Below are 19,754 nucleotides of genomic sequence, written 5' to 3' on the forward strand. Positions count from 1 at the left end.
AAAAAAAATAAGACAATTCAGAGTGTGAATAACAGATAGCAGTTTGGGCCTTACATTAGCCCATTTTGTTTTGTAGCACTAAATTTCTTACTTTACTTCTTGTTTTTGTTTTGAACGCGGATCCGAAATTTTAGATAAATCTATGTTGCTACTCAAACCTTGTATATTTCTAGAATTCTTTAGCAATTATATTTAGGACAACCTGGGTCTTGTGCACCGGGTATGCTCTTTCTCCAACGCCAGAAAATCTATGGATCGCCCAGCTACCAGTACCAGGTCGACCGTTCTACAGTCTACACCGCGTCCAGACTCCAGACAGCCGGCCACCATCACGATACCGACTACGCCGGCGCTGGAACACTCAAAAATTCAATGAACTCACAGACACAAGTGGAACAAACTCTGATTGACATCAAGCTGGCTAAGCTATCAGTACTGTACTTATTTTTTTTCTTCTGGCCCTACGCACCAATGGTTGCCGTCCGTGACAAATAAATTTCACTGCAAGGGATAGACATAGAGACAAAATGTAGTGTCAAGATAGAGATTTTGATGGAAATTACTTACAGTGTCAGTGACAGAAATCCTTTTTTGGCCCTCTTCTGGTCGTGCGCAGACGACATTTATGGTCACGGCCTCTGTTCCTGAGTCAAATTCAACAATGTTCAGGTGGCCTCTTCCTACCTCCGACATTTTTGACAGCAGTCAGTGCGTCTGGGTCAGTAAAGATAATGGATGTAAAACTGTATATTGGGTATCTTGCAACACTGTTCGTAAGGAACGTGGTAATAAATTTAAGTTTATTCTTTTTACGAATATAATAATAATGGATTTAAGTATGAATCATCCTGACTTCACTTAACTCCCTGTTGTTCTCGAATATTTCCGTGCTTTAACTTCTTCAGACTTCATAGGGCCAGCTAAGAGAGACTACTTATTAGTCTAGCGGTTGACTGAGTTATTAGGACCTCCAAGTTGCATATATTTGTGCTCCCCGATTGTTCATGCTGCAGCATGACGCATTCCTAAATTTTGCCCCATATCATGGGATAAGTAAGCAATTTTTTTTAGTTGTATCGACTCAGTTGCTCACTAATTGATATTTACGGTGTTCTCTCTGTCAATTGGAGAACTTTATCCATGGGAGATACTTGAATACTCGATTATAAAGAAGAACCGGCCTGTATTGAATGGTTAGGAGGACATGGTACATATACCATCAGGAAGCAAACTCTAGGTTTGACGTTTTGATGTTTCTTAAATGTGAAATACATTTTAGTTGGAGAAGATATTCCTGTCGATAGCGAGTAGTATGTGGTGACTTCATCAATCTGAAGAACCGCCGACTCCCAAATATTATGTTTATACTCATAGAGGTAAGGAGTACGTGTATGTTCTTGTATGTGTGCATTCTTAAGAATGGGTATATTTACGTATTTGTGAGCGTATGTATATGTATTGGGTTCCTCAAAAAACTTAATTACAGTAGTTTTGGTAGTTATCAGCTAGTTATTGGTCAAGTCCTACACCACCAGATTCACATAGTGGTTCGCCCACTTGAGTTGCAAGTTGGGTTGCAACTAGAAAAATGCATTCGAACCGTTAAATTTGCTTTGTGATACGATGAGTTGCAATGCAACTGATATTTTTAGTTGCAAGTTAAATTGTAACTAGAAAAAATGCCTCCTGGCCATTAGATTTGCTTTGTGATTCTTGCTAATGGTGATTACAACTAAGATCCGTTCACATCATCTCAGAACTAAGTTATCGTCAGTCAATTAAAAAGTTAGTCAAACCTTAATTATAAAAGGGAAAATGCTAAGACATTGCATACAAAGGGAAGATGGCATGTTTTGGGAATGATGAACATGAATCTTGCAAACAGAGAACTCATATCCTTGTGAAGCTATATAGGGTGTGTTTGGCAGACTGGGGCAACTCAGAAATTCCCATCTCAACAGAGATTTCGAGAGAAACATGTGTTTGTTAGCCCGGGTCAACTCATCTTAGCTATGCCCACTTCATACCGAAAAGGCTCCTCGGCCAGCCCGTTGTGAAGCTCAAATCGAGCTTCACAACCCAGAGCTTCACACCCAGCCTGGGCGAGCTCATCCCGCAAAAATCCCCAGACGCCCTTCCCCAGCTAGCTCGCGCACCCCAAACCCTCAGCCACACGACTTCTCTCTCGTCATTCTTTTTTTCACCCCAAATACATGGCCGCCTCCCTCCCTCTCAGTCCCGATCATCGCGCCGCCAGGCTCCGAGCACCGCGCCCCCAGGCCCCAAAGATCGCGCCGACAACAGGGACGAGTCACGCCGCCGCCAGTGACGACTCGTGTCGTCCTCTAGCCATCCCGCCGTGGCTAGAGCGCCCCCACTACTCTCCGACAACCACGCCGCCATGCCCCGAAAACCGCACCGCCGCCACCAAGGCCAACTTGAGCCGCCGCCAGGCCACCCTCCCGTCGTGGCTAAAGCGCCGACAAGGTCTCCACCGGCAGGGTTTCATTGACCTTTTTGTAAAAAGTTGGCATGTTTGTAAAACTTTCCCTAATTGAATTATTGTGTATTTTTAAAGTGTGTATTTTATATTTAGATATAGTCTCAACTTTGTTCAAATATTAATTTTTTGCTAAAATGAATTGTGGTGGTATCCTCACCATCTCATCTCATACAAGTGCTACCAAACAACATCTCATGTTGTCTAATACATGTGCTACCAAACAACATCTCATTTTTTTGAGGGGTAAAGCTCTCTTTATTTCTCAATAAACATAGGTACAATCATAATGTCTGGAGATTGTAGCAGCCACACCCGGCGCCCATGTGATAAATCTAGAGAGCTCTTAGCTAAATCATAAGCATGAATATTAGAATTTATCCGTTCATGTATAAAACTAATACCTATAAAATTTCCTCTATGCATATTTATTCCTCTCAAACCGAAACATATCTCGGTAAGCTTCTATTCTTCAAAGAATTGATCACTTCCAAACAGTCAGTAGCTATCACACTTTTGGTTATACAGAGATCAACAGCCAGAGATAGTGCTTCCCTACATGCAACTGCTTCCAAAGTTGCAGTATCCGAGATACCAGGACACGCCAAGACCGAATATCCTACATATTCACCATTTGGGGAGCAACATATAGCTGCTACAACACCCCTCTTCTCCGTTCTGCTCACTGCTGATCCAGTCTGGAACCACTAGTCGACTAGCATGAGCAGCAACAGTAGTTCTCTGCGGTACATAAATCAAGTTCAATTCCTCCTTGAATTTTCCAATGAATTTGAAGGCGGCAAACGGACTTTTAAAAATCTCTTCGTGGATAGCTTTACGTCTCGCTGACCGTACCGTCCATAATGTGATGACTGTTGTGACTAGCTGATCATGATGAAGAGATTCTAGCAGTGAAAGTATCCACTCCTTTGCATTATTACAAAGAGAACAACATATCCTCTGAGTTTAACTTGGTTAGGTTCATCATGTATGAGAGGAGATAGTCATTCTCGGTTGGATCGAGACCAAACACATCCAAAGTATTTGGGCCACAACTCGGAAAATGGGAAAGCAGGAGTGGAGAGCTACACCATGAATCCATCGCTACAATAGGCCGGGATAGTAGCTGATTAATGGGCCAGTGCAGGCTTTCGATCAAGGTGGGCCAAAAGCTAGGCCGAGAGGAAACCCTAGACACCGCGGACCAACCGGGCCAAGCCCACGTACCAATCCCGGCCCGCACTCCCGCGAGGGTTTTGATTGAAGCCGCCAGTGGGAGCGAGGAGGAAGAAGAAAGCACCACAAACCCTCGCCCCCCACAGAGCCGCAGCGCCGCCTCAGTCCCCGAGCGCGCGATCCGCCCTTCCAGAGGCTCCTCCTTCCTCCGGGGGGCGCTCCGGTCCGGCGGCCATGGCGCTCGCCTTCGACGAGTACGGCCGGCCCTTCATCATCCTCAGGGAGCAGGAGAAGAAGTCGCGCCTGCAGGGCCTCGACGCGCAGAAGGCCAACATCGCCGCCGGCAAGTCCGTCGCGCGCATCCTCCGAACCTCCCTCGGGCCCAAGGGCATGGACAAGATGCTCCAGTCGCCCGACGGCGACGTCACCATCAGTAATACCCCCGCTCCCCTACTTTTCCCCAAGTTCTACTAGGTCTGGTGTTTCTGGCTACTTTGTGATGCGAGATCTGGGAGGTTTCGCCTGCCGTTGGTCCTTTGGCGGTGGTGGCACGGTAGTGCTTTGAGGATCACGGTTTCCTTAGGTGTTAATTATTACAGTGTGTTTATGGTCACGAGATCTACATGTTTGGGGGATGCGGTTTCCGCTCGTGCTTTTGTATAGCGGCCCTTCCCGGGGGAATTAGCTGATGCGTTTCGTATAATAGTTTGGTGATCCCTATATGTTCCGGCTCAGATTGGAAAAATGCGTACGCTGGAAATGCTATGTTGTCATTTCTGTAGCCATCTAGTATGTACGAGTGTAGTGTGAGTTTTGCTGCTGCAAAGCTCATGCTGAAGTGACCCTATCTACGTGGATCTGGATATCTGGTTTTGTGTTCTAGCACTTACAATTATTGCACTTTTGTATGTAAGTGATTTCCTTGGTTGTTTCACATGTATACTGACCATCTTTCCCCATGGATTTGTCAGCTAACGATGGGGCGACCATCCTCGAGCTAATGGATGTCGACAACCAGATCGCGAAGCTGATGGTGGAGCTGTCACGCAGTCAAGACTATGACATCGGTGATGGTACCACCGGGGTGGTCGTCATGGCTGGGTCGCTCCTGGAGCAGGCTGAGAAGCTGCTGGAACGTGGTATTCACCCGATAAGGGTCGCTGAAGGCTATGAGATGGCGTCAAGGATAGCTGTTGATCACCTTGAAAGCATCTCCACCAAATATGAGTTCAGTGCTACAGACATTGAGCCTTTGGTGCAGACCTGCATGACAACTTTGTCCTCAAAGATGTGAGTTATTAGATATCATTCTTAATCAATTAGCTTCTTCAATATGGTACCTGTCAGGGGAACATATTGACAGCTTTGCTCTCTTTTGTTTTGTGAGAAAAAAAAGACATTTAGAGTGGTTACTTGTTTTTGGACAACTTATGGTTTTATTTTTACTCCTTGGCGTTCAGCAGCGTTATAAACTTTAGATTCTGCTAAATGCACGTCCAATTTTTTTTGTCAAGCTATTGTGGTGATTTTCCTTGAAAGTTTAATTATTGTCTCTCCCTTTAGCACATTCTGACATTATGGAATTGGTTCATTAATGCATATAGATAATGATAATCTGACCTCACGCTTAATTAATGATGTTAGTGTCTAGCATAACATCATCTCATTATGTACCAGAATATCAATTTGTTATGTACCATATTATCAACTCCACAGTTCTACTTCTAGCATGGGACTTGCTTGCTGGATTTTTTTTGCCACAACCTTGCTCCTTCTGTTTCATTATGATGGTCCTTGACCACAGGTGAAAGCTATTTCAAAATAACCTCTATTGAGGAAGTAAAAAAATGCTGATGCCATGCTTCCACTCCCTAGCCTTCTTTAAATGTCTTGGTAAATGTTAAGTGGCTGTCACAGATCATTGGATTCATGTTTTGTTAACTCATTCTCATTGTTTGTGATGGTCACTTGGTCTGTATCCATGGTGGGCTGATGATAGATAGTGCAAATGTGTAATAGATGGAGTATTTCTTTATGTTTAAAATGTTTCTGTTGTTACTCATTACTCTTATTCCACAGTGTTAGCCGTTGTAAGCGGGCACTTGCTGAGATTGCTGTCAAAGCAGTCCTTGCAGTTGCTGATTTGGAAAGGAAGGATGTAAATTTGGACTTGATTAAAGTGGAAGGTAAGGTTGGTGGGAAGCTAGAGGATACTGAGCTAGTTCAAGGAATCATTGTTGACAAAGATATGAGCCACCCCCAAATGCCGAAGAGAATCGAGGATGCTCACATCGCCATTCTTACTTGCCCGTTTGAGCCCCCGAAGCCTAAGACCAAGCATAAGGTTGACATTGACACTGTAGAGAAATTCCAGACACTGCGTGGGCAAGAGCAGAAATACTTCGATGACATGGTTCAGAAATGCAAGGTAAAAATCTATAAAGGACAAATTGTTTATGTGTTATGTCTTAACTAGTTTTCTATGCTTGGTTATGGCTACTGACTTATTGTATTGATTCTGATGTGAGTTCTTTTAACAAAAAATTAAATTATTTGAGTTATTTGAACTTAGGTTGCAAAAACAACTCCTACATCCTGTTATTAACATTTGTATTATGGTGTTTGATGTGTATTTTACTTCAGTCCATGTTATTTATGTTCAGTTTATTGTTTGCTCGGAAAATAATTGCTTTCATATGCGTATTTTTTTAGGATGTTGGTGCAACACTAGTTATTTGTCAGTGGGGGTTTGATGATGAAGCCAATCATCTACTAATGCAAAGAGATTTGCCGGCTGTCAGATGGGTTGGTGGTGTTGAATTAGAGTTAATTGCCATTGCTACAGGTATTTATTCATCTCTTCATCTCTTCATGTGTGTCTGAATTATTTTTTGAGGCAGTACATAACATTTAGGAACTGGCTGCAGGTGGGAGAATTGTTCCTAGATTCCAAGAGTTGAGCACTGAAAAGCTTGGGAAGGTATAAACTGACCTGCCTATTTTTTCTTCTGATAAGGTCCTTCTTGGAAATGCATGTACTGTTAGTGTTTACACTGTTATTAGTTCTACTTTTAGCTAAATGCCAGTGTGCAGACTTATTTTACGACCATTCCAAGCAGCCTCTATGTAATAAGCATGTGTTTGTTGTGAGGACTCCCTTTATTTTGTGCATTTTTTGTTGTTGGCATATGCTTGTTTGTTGTTCTGAAAGTAAGCAGATTGATCATAACCATTAGTTAAACAGAGAATGAATGTAGCTGTGTGAGTTTCTATAATTCTATGAGCGACTATTGCTGGATCCTTATCTTCCAACTCTAATTTAATCATCATGCTGTTCTTGGTAACTGAGTTGGTTGGTTTAGTCATATTGTCTAGAAACACCATTTGAATTAGAGAATAAGAGAATGCACTCTCTGAACTTTGAATGGCCTTAATTTACTTTAAAAGCACATGGTTTATATATGTTTGTTTGGGTTACTTAAACAGGCTGGATTAGTCAGAGAGAAGTCATTTGGAACAACAAAAGATAGGATGCTTTACATCGAGAAGTGTGCCAATTCCAAAGCTGTAACTATTTTCATTCGCGGTGGTATGTACTGATGTATATGTATTTTTTCTCTCATACTGACACGTATCTGCTCAATGCTTTGTTGAGCCATAGAAATAATATCCCACTAATGGTGAATCTGATGTGGAGACACTTTGCAGTTCGTACTGGATTGATTAGATATTGTTGTATAGCGGTACTGGTAGTATTCTTACGTAATATTTTCGAAGCAAGGGATAAGAATAGATATATATCAAAAAATGCAAGTGAACCCATAGTTTGCAGTGTATATCCAAAATACATGCATATGTATACGTAAAAATGAGTCTACGTAAAAAAATGTACATACTGCCTACAAAGTAGTATATATACAACCAAAATAGTCTTATATACTTCATACTACATGTACATACTCTCCGGTATGATAGATACTATCTAGATTATGAGAAACACATGTGGGTGTAACTACACCAGGGCGTAGTATGAATATGTCCTATATATATATATATATATATATATATATATATATATATATATATATATATATATATATATATATATAGGTAAATTAACTGATGCTCCATGGTGCCCGCCTGCCCGGGCACCATGCGTAGATACGCGTATTTTTGCTTTGTAGTACACATACCTGAGGGTATACATACCTAAGTTACACATACCTAAGGTATACATACTTAAGATATGAATACTCAAGTGATACATACCTAAGGTGTACGTACACTGATACGTGTATATATATGTTAGGTATGTGTAACTTGCATGTGTATGTTAAGTATGTAAATGTTAGGTATGTGTAACTTGTATGTGTATATGTTAGGTATGTAAACCTTAGGTATGTGTAATTTAGACACGTACACTCCAGGTATGTACGAAATACACGTTTGGTGCCCGGGCACCATGGTGCCCCACCTTTTCATGGATATGGAGTTTACGTTAGGTCATACCAGATCACCAATTGTGTAGGGAATATATGATCAATAATTCTTGTTTTCCACTACAACTGAGGATATCACCGCTTGATTTTAATTGTGATCGTATTTTACTGTACTTGCCATACCTCTAGCAGGCTTCTAAAGTATAAAAAGTTTAAATGACCTCAAAATATGATGTCTTAGAACTGTGAAGCTTGGCTACTACATTTCAATCTTAATCAGTATGCATTTCATTCATTATCTAAGCTAAAGGATAAGTACATGTTCTGATTGGAGTTCTGGTAATGCACAGGCAACAAAATGATGATTGAGGAGACCAAGCGAAGTATCCATGATGCTCTTTGTGTTGCAAGGAATCTGATCATCAACAACTCAATTGTGTATGGTGGTGGCTCAGCAGAGATATCTTGCTCGATTGCTGTTGAAGCTGCTGCAGATCGGCATCCTGGAGTTGAGCAGGTAATTGCTGGTTTAGGTACTGGTAGCTACAAAAGAAGGCTATTTTTTTTCTGATTGTGCTTCTTTGTACTTTCAGTATGCAATCAGGGCATTTGCTGATGCTTTAGATGCTATTCCACTGGCTTTAGCTGAAAACAGTGGTTTGCCACCTATTGACACTCTAACCGTGGTTAAATCTCAACATGTCAAGGTATGTTTTCTCTGTTGCTTTAGACACATTCTATAATATGGTTGTCAGCCTGTTTACTGTTGCGGATGTGAGATCTTCATCTCACATTACTTACCGGTTTCATATGCATTAGAACGTTGCTGCACCGCCCTAAAACAGTAATACTTCCTCCGTTTGGAAATAAGTATAGCAGATTTGTCTAGATTCACATGTATGTACACACAAATGTGTCTACATACATTTAAATCAAGACAAATCTGCGACACTTATTTCCGAAACGGGGCAGTGCTATTTATTAGTCGGTTGTTTTTTTGAACTTGTGATAGAATTGGGGTTTGTAAGTTACTTTTTCATGTGCCGGTGCTTGTATAGTCCCTAAGCATCTGGTTCCGAGCAAGTGCCCGTGCTTGTCACAACTTGTTGTTCCACAAACCAGAACCCACCCAAATCCTGTGCAGGGTGGTTCGCTTTAAGTCACAGCATGTAGTTTTTGTGTGATGGTTCCAGAAACCAGAACCCACCCAAATCCTGTGCAGGAGGTTCTGGTTTACCCTTGCATTTAGATTTTTGGTAAGTTTAATTAGTACTATTTCAGCATAGATGAGGTTCTTAATATAAGGGTTGAGAGGTTGGTGGTGTTACTGGAGGGAGTAAATCCTTGTCACCTTGACCAGTCTTTGCCAGACCAGTGGTTTTGTCGGCTTTGATTTAAATATTGTGTCGTTCGTTATGAAAATTGAGGTGACATTTCATTTTGAACATATTTCTAGGAGAACAATTCCCGTTGTGGCATTGATTGCAATGATGTGGGTACCAATGACATGAAGGAGCAGAATGTTTTCGAAACTCTTATCGGCAAGCAGCAGCAGATCTTGCTGGCAACGCAGGTTGTCAAGATGATTCTCAAGATCGATGATGTTATCACGCCCTCTGAATATTGCTGATGCCTGGGAACAACGGAAATCGACTGTGCTAGGTGTCATGCGCTCCGGTAGGAAGCAATTTTCTAGTGGTTGATTTGGATTTGCTGACATGGAGTGGTTGCTTGTTTTGTTTGATGAGCTATCTTGTTTTGTGACACGCTTTCTGGATACAACAGTGCAAATCCCGTTGATACCAGTCTAGTCCTTTGTTGTATTATTCAGATGCTTAATTCTATAGTTTGAACCATTATTGTCTGCTTTGAGTAAGTGTGTCATTTTGTTATACTTGCCTAAAGTACCTCAGTTGACGTGGCTGAGTCTATGTTCCCAACAAAGTTGTTGGTCGTTTAAAAGGAATGCACGTTTACAGAAAACCCTTCATCAATCCAGTTCTTCTCCATTGTGGTCCTTTGAATCTGAAATCAAAATCTCCTTTCATCCCTCATGCGCAGAGTTTGTCCTCGTGCCCAAGACCCTTCCTTGCGTGAGGATCTAGATGATCACTCCTCCCTCAACACCACCTAGAAGTGCCCCATGAGGGAAGTGAGCGCCAGTATGAGATCCTGCTGGCAGATATTCGTGAAGATTAGGCATATTCCCTCGACTCGTACAAATGGTCCACCTTTTGGATAAGGAAGTTCGACTTTTACCACCGTGCGGGTTACCTCGGCGACATTGACAACTGGGAGCATGGCATCAGCCTCGATGATGAGGAGAAGGACAAAGCTGTAGTCCTCAACGCCGTGGAGGAGGAACTCCAACCACCGAACCTCATAGGGGAGGAGGTCATGGAGATGGCCATCGGCAATAGCGAGATCGACGAGCTTGCTCAGTGGGTTAGCCGTGCTGGCCCAAGGGACGCCAACGACTCCTGCCACACCTACGCCTCCTCCCGCACCGACACCACCACTGGCGCCTCAGCAGCCGTTGCACTGGCCGTGGCCTTTGGCGCCTCAAGTCTTCATCGACCTTGTCGATGACGACGAAGACAAGTAGGCAGCCATGGCGGGTGCCCTGTTAGCCATGTCTATTTTCTAGAATTTTTATTTATTTTCGCACTATGTAAATGGTTCTATTAATTGAAAAAATATTTGGGGCAAAAAATGCGTCAGGCCTTGAGGCTACCCGACCCAAACAAACGTACCTGCCAAAGAGGCCAATTTCGTGTCCATGATCCGACACAAACGAACACAAATGAGCAAATTTCGTGTCCCAAATCCCAATGGGTCGCCCTCAAAGCACATATGAACACATGCTATGCTAGAGGAGTATATATTTTTTTATTCGCTGCTCCATGTCAAGCTAGAGGAGCATCTGGTTGATCAAGAGAAAGTACCTGGTGATCATCTCTTCTAGTGTCTACCTTAACGAATCAGGAAGTCTGGCAAAGTCCTGTTTTTCTCAACAGCCTTTCTTCCTTGAAAATGGTTTCTTGGTTCAGCGCACAAGTACCAACACAAAATATTGTAAAAAGAAGTACATGTACATATTTCTTAGTATGAAGATTGAGCTACTGAACCAAGCTCAATAGCGGATATATACAAAAACTAGGACCAACAGGTTATCAACGGTACAATACAACACATCCATAACTTGATGCTAATCAAGAGGAATAAGTTTTGACTTTAAGACAATTCAAGTCATCTAGACCAGTTGGTCAGATGAAGAAGTGTGGCAAGTTATTAAATGGACAGGGAATCCTAGAACTACGTTCACCAAATTACAGTTAGAGAGGTAGAATAGAGTTGCAAATCATGCTTTGACAAGGGCAAAGTAAAATAGCCAGCTCTGTAGCTTACAAAAAAAGTCCAACTACGAGACACTATCAAGTCCACAGAGATCAACCCAAAGGATAACTACATATCTTTTCAGGTAACAAATTCATATTTGTTTATTATTCACACATAGACTAATGGTATTGCTCACCGATATCGCTGAAAACGACCACACAATGGATATATCGTATTCAAATTCAAGATGGCAACAGTTATCTTCCTAAGACGGGAATTAGCTTGCCTATCTTCAGTAAATGGCAACAATTATCTTCCTAAGACATAAATTAGATTGCGTCTTCAGTAAATATATATTGACAACTTTTATCTAACAAAATGAAGGAGTGCTACACACAAGAAAAGGACCACCAGCTGCTGCCAATGAGAGTAGATGAAAACTAAACAGTACCAACAAGTGTTAGCATGTAACCGTGAACACCAGATGGTTCTAGCAACAAGTGACAGCACTTCAGCTAATTATAGCGTGATTAACTACAGGTCTACAGTTTGTAGCCCTACAGGAACTACTCCAATTCTCATACTGCAGTAAGAAGCCAAACGAGTAGCTCGAATAGCGCATCAATCAATCGACATTGTTCCTAGGAAGCACACAACACCTAGCGAAGCAGCCTCCGTCCCCAGTGTTGGAGAACACCGCTGACAAGGCGCTCGGCTGCTGCTGCACCTAACAAACAAATGAAAACCGTGCAGTTAACATCAATGATTTGCAGTTCAGGGACCCGGGAACTCTTCGAAGTGGCGGATGGACAGGAGGATATAGCCCTCCTGGAGGGTGTAGAGGATAGCTTCAGATGAAGCTGGGAGAAAGATTTCTGATACTCCGCGCGTTTGGGCTATCGTGCGATGTTTAAAGCAAGGGTGGATAGGCCATGGACGCTTCAGATCTAGCGCTCGAGGGCTCCACCAAACTGCAGGGTGTTTCTTTGACTAGCGGTCACAGAGGACAGACTTAGCAGGCGGGGCCTCCCCCACCCGGCTACGTGCCCTTTCTACGACCAGAGCGAGGAAACCTTGGACCACTTGCTGCTGGGATGTGTGTTGGCTCGAGATGTTTGGATGACTTGTCTGCGGTGGTGAGGGAAGCTACACTGGATGCCGCAGGTAGATACGGGTTTCGTTGGATGACTGCATGGTAAGCGTGGAAGACCTGGAGCAGACCACGACCTTTGGACATATGTGACTCTCATCTGTTTTAGGCTATGGCGTCACCGAAACGACATAGTCGCACCTTCCAAGTCCACGGTCCTCTCAAAGATCTTTGACGAGGCCGAGTTGTGGAGAGTGGCCAGGCTTTTTAAAGGCTCTCTTGCATTAGTAGATAAGTGGAGATGCCACGAGTAGTCCGGTAACGTGTGTGTACTGCCTTTCCGGAGGTAGCGAGGAGTTCCACTTTTTGGACGCCTGTGCCTCGAGCGTGTTGTATGTCGGCCTTCTAGCATTTCTTCTATGAAACAGATGCGCCTATCCATGACGTATCCTAAAAAAAATGATTTGCAGATAAGAGCGTTCCCCAAAGCGTCCCCCAAACCGCGCCATATTGAACGTTTGGGGGACGTGTTTCGTTCGTGCCGCGTTTGGGGGACGTCGTTCCCCAGCCATGTCCCCCAAACGCCGCCCCAAACATTAAAAAACTCTTTTTATTTTTTTTGCATTTTTATTTCAATAAAGAGAAGTAATATTCCACAAACTAATACATAATTAGGAACGTGGTTTACAGGAAGATACAATTTGGAACATGGTCTTCCACAAACTAATACATAGTTTGAACCATGGTGGACACAAATATAAAATTTTGCAAAAAAACTAAACCTAACTAGGCCGTGCATCGAAGGTTTCCTGTGTTCGCTGCTAAGAAAGAACACTCGAGGGCACACCCAGTCATCCAAACTGGAAAATCCAGCGGGAGATGGTGCCCTTGTTGGTTCTAAAGATGAGACGAACATCCAGAAACCTCCGTGTACGTATTCGCTGCGAAGAAACAACACTCTTCATCATCAGTCGTCCTCCTCGTCCGTGCTGTCGCCGTGGTAGTCCCGGCGGCAGCGCGTCTCGTCGAAGACCTTCACGCTCATGTCCCTGTCGCCAAAGTAGGAGAACAAGAGGATGAAGCCGGCTTCGTGGCTGTGGTGGCGCGCGAACTTCTCCCAGCCGATGTGGAGGTACATCTTGCCGCGCGCGTCGTAGATCACGTCGACGATCCACCGGTAGTAGCCGCACGAAGCCTCCCGCAGATGCATCGTGACCGGGCGGTCGTCGACGGCGACGTACTCGGCGAAAGAGTCCGGCATCCTCTGGATGCCACGTGGGTCGCCCTTGAGGATGAGGACGAACTCGAACATCACGCTCGGCTCCACGTCCATCTCCGATGATGAAGACGATGACGTGGCAGGCGACGGCGAGCGTGCAGCTCTGCCGCGGCCACGACCACGACCACGACCGCGAGATCGGCCTCCGCCTCTCCCAGCCATAGCGTCGACTCTTGTTGAGATGGTGGCGGCTAGGGTTGGGGAGAGAGGCGCTAGGGTTTGTGTGTAAGAGGGATGGTGAGAGGTGGCCCTTTTTATAGGCCGGAGGGAGGCAGGGGAGCGGTGGCGCTCATTAACGCCGGCACGCAGAGCTAGGCGCGACGAGACGCGTCGTTGCGCCTCTGCGGGAACTGCACCGTCGTTGCGCCTCTGCGGGAACTGCACCGTCGCTGCGCGCCAATAACTTCAGTCGTGAGGTAGACGATGGTTAGGTTAAAATTTATTGTGCCGCTGACGCGTCGGTCCCGCGTCGCTTCACCTCGCTTTTCGTTGTGTCTGGCGTCCCCGGTGCGTCCCCTGTGGGACGGGGACGGGCTCGGGGCGGCGAACACCGTATCGGAGCGCACAGGAAAAAAAACGGGTTTGGGGGACGCGGCTGGAACGGTTTTTTTGTCCGGCGCTCCCCAAATAGTTTTGGCGGACGCTTTGGGGGACGCAGGAGATGCTCTAAGGACTAAGGTGCATTTCAAACACAACATGAAACAATTCAGCATGTGGTATTCATCCACCCAATCGTACCAATTCAAGATGAAATAATTCAGCAACAATTTTGATTGAACTGAAACAAGTATCCATCTATACATGTCAGCTTCCTCTACACTATGAACACAACCAATTTAACATGAAACAAAAAAAATTCTCCTCCATATAATTTTGTTCCAGTAGTAGTGTTGTGTGGATATATGATCCGTACATGAGAAAGTTCCTTTAGTCTAGGTACCGAACGCGATACCAGCAACTCTGTGTGTTCTGTACGAATCTCATCTCTTACAATACTAGTAACACAAAATTTAGATATGTGGAATCTGTGACGAAATCCAAAACTGATCCCGGATGCATATGCATCCAGTATGTAAAAGTATATTTTAAAAAGTTAAAAAAATTAATGAAAAATTTCACATGCAGAGGGACATGTTTTACGTGTGCACGTAAAGTTTCTCATAAAACCGACGATTTTGTGACATGTGTAAAAAAACAAAAAATGTAGACTATTTTAGTACAAAAAATTGTATTTTTTACACATATCACAAAACACATCGGTGTTTGCTGAAACAATGTATGAGCGTGTAACATGTCAACATGTACACAAGACATTTTATATATAGTTTTAACATTTTTTTGACTTTCTTTTTGCCGAAACACCTTGTCTGGTATCTGTGGCATTAAACCCACTGCTTTGTTCCATGTCAACTTTTTAATAGTATGTAAAAAAATATTGCGACACTTACTTTGCAATAAGGCGAGTAGCTTTTCCTCTTCAAAGCAACTTCGATCTCGTTTATGCTGGCCGTTTAATAAAGCTACCTGGGACGAAGGTAAGGTGTTCTGGGTTGTAGTGTTGGGCCGCATTCTCGCTAAACAGAATGGTTTGATGGTTGCCTCCTCCATAGCATAGGTCGGTTTCCCTCTTCTACCGGGCTCACCCATATCAGGAGGGTGCGGATGCATGAAGTTTTTTTTTAATAAAAATAGTGTTTCAATAGGTTAGGATTTCGGTAACCGCCTTCTTCTAAACTACTACTTCCGTTTCAAATAATAAAGCGCACTCGTATTCTAAGACGAACTTTGACCATAAAAAATAAACAACAAAATCTTGATAACATTTTATGTAGTATTGTTGAATTCGTATTGCAAATTGCTTTCTAGTGATATTGATTTCATACAAACAATGTTTATATATTTAAAGCAATTTTTGGTCAAACAAAAAGCATGAAAAACGAGGACGTCTTATTCTTTGAAATAGAGGGAGTACCTCGCATACGTGTTGTCTTGTCCTCGGGAGCATCATCATGTCCGCCTTGCTTCGTCCTAGCCGGACCTCTATATGGTTCTATCAACAACTTTGCTGCCCGGTTAGGACATGAGCCTGACCACCATCTATGTGTCATTTGGTCTTGCTGGTATGATAGTATGTCATGGGCATACCCATTTGGTATATCCTCAATAGGCTCTTCATTCGGTGACTAGATCTCCACACCAGCATCAATGATGGTGTTGAAAGATTTAAATTCTCTAGGTATGATTGTTTAGATCTTGTTTCGCTTCATCGATTTTGTATCTTTTGTTATGATTGCTGCGAGGATGGTTGCCCTCGCAATATTTGTTATGGCTACTAGGTCCCCGACGACGGTAATTCATACTCTTGGTTGCCCAGCGACATCGACCAAACTATTTGGTTGCTCTTGCCGATGTTGGTTGGCTACACTAATGACTGCACAAATGTACGTAATTAACCATTGAGGGATCAACATGGTGCCAAGGAGGTGCACTTGAAACCGGGGAATTATGTTTCTTTGTATATCAACGAAATCTCATCATATGTACACCCCTATACCAAGGATTTATATGTGGTGTGGCACCATCTTGCTCCATGCATGGTCTCCTTTGCTCTAGCTCCGGCACTGCACTTGTGGCTTAAATTAGAAATTATGGTAAAACCCTTTTGTTGATATATACTACCTCCATCCCAAGAATACTGACCAAGTTTTTATCAAAAAACATTAATATGTAAAATACAAAATTAATATCATTAGATGGATAATGAGATATATTTTTTCATATAGTATCTACAAAATATCATATTTGTTGATAGATTCTTGTAAAAAATTATTCAAATTTTACTTAGTTTAACTTTTCGGAAAAATATAAGCTTTAAGCTTTGGGATAGAGTTAGTACAAATCCGTGCTTTCATAATTAAGTTATTTTTTGGCTTCCTTCAGAGAAATACAAGATTATGTAATGGAAGAAGAAAGAATTTAAATACTTTGGAAATTTACATGTATCTTTTAGAGTTTATATTGAAATCGCCGCATACAACTCATGTATCTCTAGGATCTATAATGTTATTGATTGTAAAAGAAAAGATCGAAGAGCTCCAAGCGGCAATAGAAAGCCAAGGAACTTCCCGCATTTCGCAAGCTAGGGTTGTCTTACGTGCCATGCCAGTCACCATGGCGCCGTTCGTCCCGTGGAATCGTGCATGCAGCATGCCACCATACCCTAGCCCACACATCTCACTATTGACGGATGACGAACACAACCGTGTCACTGGGTGCATACGTACGGTCGCGCCCATGCAATATATCCAGTCCACTCTCACTGTTCTTCACTGTGCTTTCCAGGTCCCGGTGTCCATACTACACCAACAGAACTCCCGAAAAGGAGCAACATAAAATAAGAGGAAAGAAGAGTTTGCTGAGATACGTCAATCAGTCGTCTCGGTCGCTTGCCTCGGGACAGACAGGCTAGATTGCGTATACCCTCTACGCGCTAGCTGCTAGTACTCCGTAGTGTAGTGTAGCTGTGTTGGCGCTACGAGTAGCAGCAGCAACGACGACGCTCTCGCAACGTCGCAACCGCATCATGCCATGGCACTAGGAGTCTAGCAGCGCTAGCTGCTGCAACCTCGCGATATATGCTCATTCCACAGTGCAATCGAGTACCTTCTGCGTGTTCTCGCACAGCGCTGCCGCGGCGCGGCGCAGGGCAGCGGTCGCAATTTCCCAACACAGCCCACGCATGCACATCGATCTCCCCACTGTTGGTTCGTCTTGCCTGCGCTTGCAGGGCAGCTACCACGAGGCTGCAGCCTGCATCCGGAACTGTGTAGCGGTGGCACAGGATCGGAAGGATGCACAATCACATCGAGAAGCACGGGATCGGAAGCTAGCCACGGCGCTTTCTCTCTCCGTTGTCTCCGTCTTTGTCTCGCCTCGCGCCTGCAAGAGTTGGAGAAGACGGGCTGCAGAGTTGCTGACGAACGAGGGCAGGCAGGGGGCGCCCTCTTTTTCTTCCCGGGGCTTCACAAGCTCACATACCCGTTAATGGCCCAAGGGAGTAAATTACATAAATCTATCATAATTGGAGCAATAGTAACGGGTAAGTATAATTCTTAGAATTTTTGCTATGAATAACTTTCAAGGTAATCTAGAACAAATAGCGCTAACACCAGTCTGACAGCAGTTTAACACATGCCGGCGGGCAAACGGCCGTTTTCTCTCCGTTAGGTGTAGGAGCTGGTTAAGACCGAGCCGGTCGGAACGCCGACCACACCAATCACTCTAGTCCCCTCCCCATTCTTTCCCGCTCGAGGTCTGTTCATTTCTCGCCCAGATGGAGGAGCCGACGAATCCAGGTGGCGCGGCGGAGGCCACAATGGCGGAGTGCATGGCGGTTGGAGTGGTGTCTTCAGTGCCGGCGGAGTTCAGGATGGTGGAGGCCACGGTGGCGATGTCGGAAGTAGCCTTGAAGACCTCGAGGAGCTGTGGCCGTCGAGGTCATCGAATGCAGCGGCGATGCTCGCTCAGATTTAGGTGGACAACCCGACATCGAGCGAGCGATTCACCCGCTGTCTTGGAGGAATAGAGTATGTACCTGATAACCCTCTATCGCTTTCTTCTCGCATTGGTGTTTTTTGCCACAGTGGGGATTTTATGGTAAGGGTTTACTGATTTGGGGAATTTTTTTTCACTTAGATGGGTGGATAACCTAGAGAGAAGACTTGGCCTGATGATTTAACTGTGATTAATCTTTATGCACTGGTAGAGACACATGGCTTTAGTTTCAGTGACACCATATACGACAGGGTGAGGATATGTGATGAGCGCATATTGCACACCGTTGGGAAACCCTAAGAGGAAGGTATGATGAGCATAGTAGAAGGTTTTTTCTCACTAAGAAACAAAGGTTTAATCGACTTGTAGGAGAAATGCGTGACTTCTGAATGTGTTGCTAGCTGACTTGTGGAAGGGCGCACTACCGGCGTCAGCAACAACATGGAACATGCACACAACACAACCAAAATACATTGCCCCAACTTACAGTAAGGTTGTCAATCTCACCGATTTTGCTGAAAACAAAGGATTAACCATATAGTGTGGAAAGAGATGTTTTTTTTTTGAGTGTAATTAAAGAGAATAGTGCTTGTAGTAAGTAAACAAAACATGATGATTGTATCTATGCAAAAGAAAGGACCGGGGTCCACAATTCACTAGAGGTGTCTTTCCATAAAGATAAATAACATGTTGGATGAACAAATTACAGCTGGACAATTCATAGAATAAAGACCATACATAACAAGATGATTACTATGAGATTCGTTTGGGCATTACAACATAATACATAGACTGTAATCCAACTGCGTATATGACTAATAATCCACCATCCGGTTATCATGCGGAACCCCTTCCAGTATTAGTTGCAAGCAACAGATTATCACATTAAGCAATGTGTGTAAAGTAAACAATAGAATTATGCTTAGATAAAACATTGTTGTTTTCTCCCTAGTAGCAACAACACATATAGAATCTTAGAAGTTATTGTCACTTTTCCAGATTACTAGAGGCATAAACCCACTATCGAGCATAAATACTCCCTCTTGGAGTTACAAGCATATACTTGGCAAACGCATCTATTATTAACTGGAGCATGCAAGATCACAAATAACATATATCAAATATATAATAGATCTCAACATAGTATTCAATATTAATCGGATCCCAACAAACACAACATGTAGCATTACATAAAGATGATCTTGATCATGATAGGCAGCTCACAAGATCTAAACATTAAGCATAATTTGGAGAATACAACCATCTAGCTACTGCTATGGACCCGTAGTCATATGAACTACTGACGCATCACTTCGGAGGCGGGCATGGCAATGTAGAGGCCTCCGGTGATGATCTCCCTCTCCGGCAGGGTGCCGG

General features: G+C 43.6%; 1 protein-coding gene across 1 annotated transcript; it reads left to right on the forward strand.

The window, feature by feature from the left end:
* The first annotated feature begins 3,883 nt into the window (after positions 1–3,883).
* On the forward strand, positions 3,884–9,987 carry LOC124694080 (T-complex protein 1 subunit epsilon). The gene is made up of 9 exons (XM_047227165.1): positions 3,884–4,109; positions 4,648–4,966; positions 5,756–6,104; positions 6,389–6,521; positions 6,604–6,656; positions 7,163–7,265; positions 8,466–8,632; positions 8,709–8,822; positions 9,572–9,987. Exons 1-9 carry the CDS (start codon positions 3,911–3,913, stop codon positions 9,743–9,745), a joined length of 1,611 nt encoding a protein of 536 aa, XP_047083121.1. The 5' UTR covers positions 3,884–3,910; the 3' UTR covers positions 9,746–9,987.
* The last annotated feature ends 9,767 nt before the right edge of the window (positions 9,988–19,754 follow it).

This window comes from Lolium rigidum, chromosome 1 (assembly GCF_022539505.1).
Source record: "Lolium rigidum isolate FL_2022 chromosome 1, APGP_CSIRO_Lrig_0.1, whole genome shotgun sequence".
Taxonomy (NCBI): Eukaryota; Viridiplantae; Streptophyta; class Magnoliopsida; order Poales; family Poaceae; genus Lolium; species Lolium rigidum.

Excerpts from the sequence above, each read along its gene's own strand:
- LOC124694080 (XM_047227165.1), top strand. The coding sequence starts at position 3,911 with ATGGCGCTCGCCTTCGACGAGTACGGCCGGCCCTTCATCATCCTCAGG. Across the intron at positions 6,105-6,388 it reads ACATGGTTCAGAAATGCAAG|GATGTTGGTGCAACACTAGT; the intron begins GTAAAAATCTAT and ends GTATTTTTTTAG. Across the intron at positions 7,266-8,465 it reads AACTATTTTCATTCGCGGTG|GCAACAAAATGATGATTGAG; the intron begins GTATGTACTGAT and ends GGTAATGCACAG.